Here is a 3,356-nt window from a genome sequence, read left to right as displayed (position 1 = left end):
CCAGTGGTGTCCGCAGTAAGTCAGGTCATGAGACCTCGGGGTCCCGGATGGTCAGCTGGCTCTTTGTGATCATTAAGTACAATTCCATTAAGTCCAAAGTATGAAAAAGAGTGTTTTGTTGTTTTTTTTTAAAAAAAGAAAAAGATTTTTTTTTTTTTTTTTTTTAAATCTTTAAATACAAATATATACTTACAAAAAAAAAAATCTCACAAATGTGTATATACATTTAAAAAAAAAAAAAGGAGCAAATGTCTCCTGTAAGTCCGAGGAAAAAAAGAAAATAACAAAGGATTATCATTCAGTATGTCACAGAGCAGTGTGTGTGTGAGGAGGAGGAGGAGGTGGAGGTGGAGGAGGAGGTGTGAGGTCAAAGCTCTTCACACCGTGGTCTCTCCCTGTTTACTGTTGGCCAGTCTCGTATAAAACCTCCTCCAGGAGTTCAGGGTCTTTCCGGACCAGATCCAGAAGCCGGAGGTGATGCCCACAATGAGCGTCATGAGATACTTTATCATGAAGACGGTGAAGTCCGGGCTCATGTTGGGGTGGTTCTGGAGGGGACACGGCACCGCGTACGTCTTACACGTCTGGCCGATCCACGTCCTCTCCCACTGCTCCCTGAAGGCCTGCTCGTAGAAGTAGCAGGCGATGACGATGGTGGCCGGCACGGTGTAGAGCACGCTGAAGATGCCGATCCGCACCATCAGCTTCTCCAGCTTCTCCGTCTTGGTGCCGTCGTGCTTCATGATGGTCCGAATCCGGAACAGGGACACGAACCCCGCCAAGAGGAAGGAGGTGCCGATGAACAGGTAGACAAACAGCGGCGCCAGGACGAAGCCCCGCAGGGCGTCCACGCTGTTGATGCCCACGAAGCAAACCCCGCTCAGCACGTCTCCGTCCACCTGACCCACGGCCAGGATGGTGATGGTCTTGATGGCGGGAACAGCCCAGGCTGCCAGGTGGAAGTACTGGGAGTTCGCCTCGATGGCCTCGTGGCCCCACTTCATTCCCGCTGCCAGGAACCAGGTGAGAGCCAGGATGACCCACCAGATGGAGCTGGCCATGCTGAAGAAGTAGAGCATCATGAAGAGGATGGTGCAGCCCTCCTTCTTGGTGCCCTGCACCACAGTCCTGATGTCGTTGTCGAACCTGTCGTTGCAAACCACTCTGTCCTCCAGCAGAAACCCAGCGATGTAGGCGATGGACACCATGGTGTAGCAGCCGGACAGGAAGACGATGGGCCGCTCCGGGTAGCTGAAGCGCTTCATGTCCACCAGGTAGGTCAGCACGGTGAATAAAGTGGAAGCGCAGCACAACACGGACCAGATGCCGATCCATATCCGGGCGAATTTCAGCTCCTCCTCGTTGTAGTACATCATCCCGTGAGACCTCTTGGGCTCACACGGGGCGCCGCAGTTCTCCTGGCCGAGGAAGCGGTAGTTCAGGTACGGGGGCACCCGCAGCGACGCCGGGCACCTGAACTGGCCGTTGACGGGGTCGGGGAGCGTGAGCTCCGTGGGGTCGTGGACGGGGCCGTCCGGCTCGGTGCGGTCCGACATGTTCTGCCCGACGCACAGCTCTCCCGCGCCGTGGACCGGGAAGGTCTCGCACGCGAGGCTGTCGGGCCACTGGAAGCCGAACTTGTTCATGAGCGCCTCGCAGCCCTGCCGCGCGCGCTCGCACAGAGAGCGGCACGGGGGCAGCGCCTGCTCGAGCACCGTGCACACCGGCGCGTACATGGAGCAGAGGAAGAACTTTAAATCCGGGGAGCACTGGACTTTCACCAGCGGGTAGAACTGGTGGACCTCCAGCCCCGCGTCGTCCTGGTTGGTGTGCCCCAGCAGGTTCGGCATGATAGTCTCGTTGTACGCGATGTCCGTACACAGCGGGATGGAAATCGGCTGGCAAAAGCCGTGCTCCGGTATAGACATCCCCCGGTCACCGCCGCCGTATTGCCCGTTTACCCGAAAAATCCCCACGTTCAGGAACAGGATCCAAAACCACAGAGTCAAACCCGTACGGAGGAGTCTGTTGTAAGCCGTGGTGAGGGCCATACTTTCTATTTGTTGCCGAACTAAGTTACGTTACCTCACCAGGCGGCAGGCGACTTCCCCCAATGCTCTTTGTTGGCGTTTCTCAGCGAGGTCAAATCAGCTTCTTCCAGCGTGGCTTCGGTCCTTTCGCCCCGGTTTATTCTCACCGCACCGAGGTGCCGACAATAAAATAATGTGAAAAAAATAATAATAATAAAAAAAAAAAAATCCACAGTTCTTCAAATCGAACTCGGACTCCTCTGTTGAAATCCACACACACACACAAAAAAAACAATAACAAAAACAAAACAAAAAATCAAAACAAACCATGAAAACCCAAACGGTATTCCTGCAGGAGAGTGTGAGCTCCGGTCTACGGTGGACCCGACGCGGCGTCAGTCTGCTGCTCCAACCTGCGCTGCGCTGCTTCACTCAGCTGCGCTGCCGACAAGCTGACCGACATGCGACACGGCTTCCGCTCGAAACTTTCACAATAAAAGTCTTTAACGCAGAACAATAGTGACTCGTTTGATGAGCGTGGAAACTAAAATACTCGCAGATGACTAACATTTTGCAACGATATCATTCGTTCTCTTTCATTTTGGGAGCCCGTTTACGTTGTCTGCCTTGTATTCAACAATGAATAGTACAGTAGACAAACAGGCTTTGTATGTAGGCTAATATTAATTTGACTCCAAATTTAAAAAGACAAAAAAAAAAAAAAAAAGAATCACTTTGTAAAAACACCTAATGGTTTATTATATTGCCGTAGACACACATACGTCTGTATAAGTGTGTGTATGTATTTGATGAGTACAACGTAAGTCAGCTTCAACTATAGCGACATCGACAAACTTCCGGTTTAAATTGATTTCACTTTGACGGGCTTTACATCTCTCTCTCTCTCTCTCTCTCTCTCTCTCGTCCCCCCGTCCCCCCCCCCCCCCCCTTCTCTCAGTAGGACCTGGTAAATGGAGGTTAGGGAGGGTCTGCATTTTTCCCCGATGTTTGCCTGGTTTGCAGAGGTTCACTTCAGAGCACCTCTGCAGTGTTATTGGCATGAATGCGGGATGAACAGCGCTGCCGAGCATCTTAAAGGACCGTGCAAGTGTTTTTCGCAAAGCATTATCTCCAATCCTTCTCGCTTCATATTCTTTTGCAGCCAGACTTCATACAGCTTTTTTGAAGTGTTTTTTTTTTTTTTTCCCAGTTCTGGCTGGGTGATATGAAGCCTTAGTGATTTGTAGTAAATTTGTTTTAAATGAGCTGAAAAGTGCTTTAAGAAAACAGAAAATCACCAGTACTGAAGAGGAATTGTTACTCTGT

The 3,356-nt window shown here is 51.1% G+C and overlaps 1 protein-coding gene across 1 annotated transcript; it reads right to left on the bottom strand.

Annotated features, from left to right (window-relative positions):
* Window positions 1-212: 212 nt before the first annotated feature.
* Window positions 213-2,273, bottom strand: fzd1 (frizzled class receptor 1). Its single transcript, XM_069702139.1, has one exon. The coding sequence runs from the start codon at window positions 2,049-2,051 to the stop codon at window positions 378-380; it is 1,674 nt and encodes a 557-aa protein (XP_069558240.1). The 5' UTR covers window positions 2,052-2,273; the 3' UTR covers window positions 213-377.
* Between the last annotated feature and the right edge of the window lie 1,083 nt (window positions 2,274-3,356).

Source organism: Brachyistius frenatus, unplaced genomic scaffold (assembly GCF_029030835.1).
Source record: "Brachyistius frenatus isolate BFR_SWC_R1_liver_20210118 unplaced genomic scaffold, ASM2903083v1 Contig_40, whole genome shotgun sequence".
Classification (NCBI taxonomy): domain Eukaryota; kingdom Metazoa; phylum Chordata; class Actinopteri; family Embiotocidae; genus Brachyistius; species Brachyistius frenatus.
This window is presented reverse-complemented; position numbering and strand designations above follow the sequence as displayed.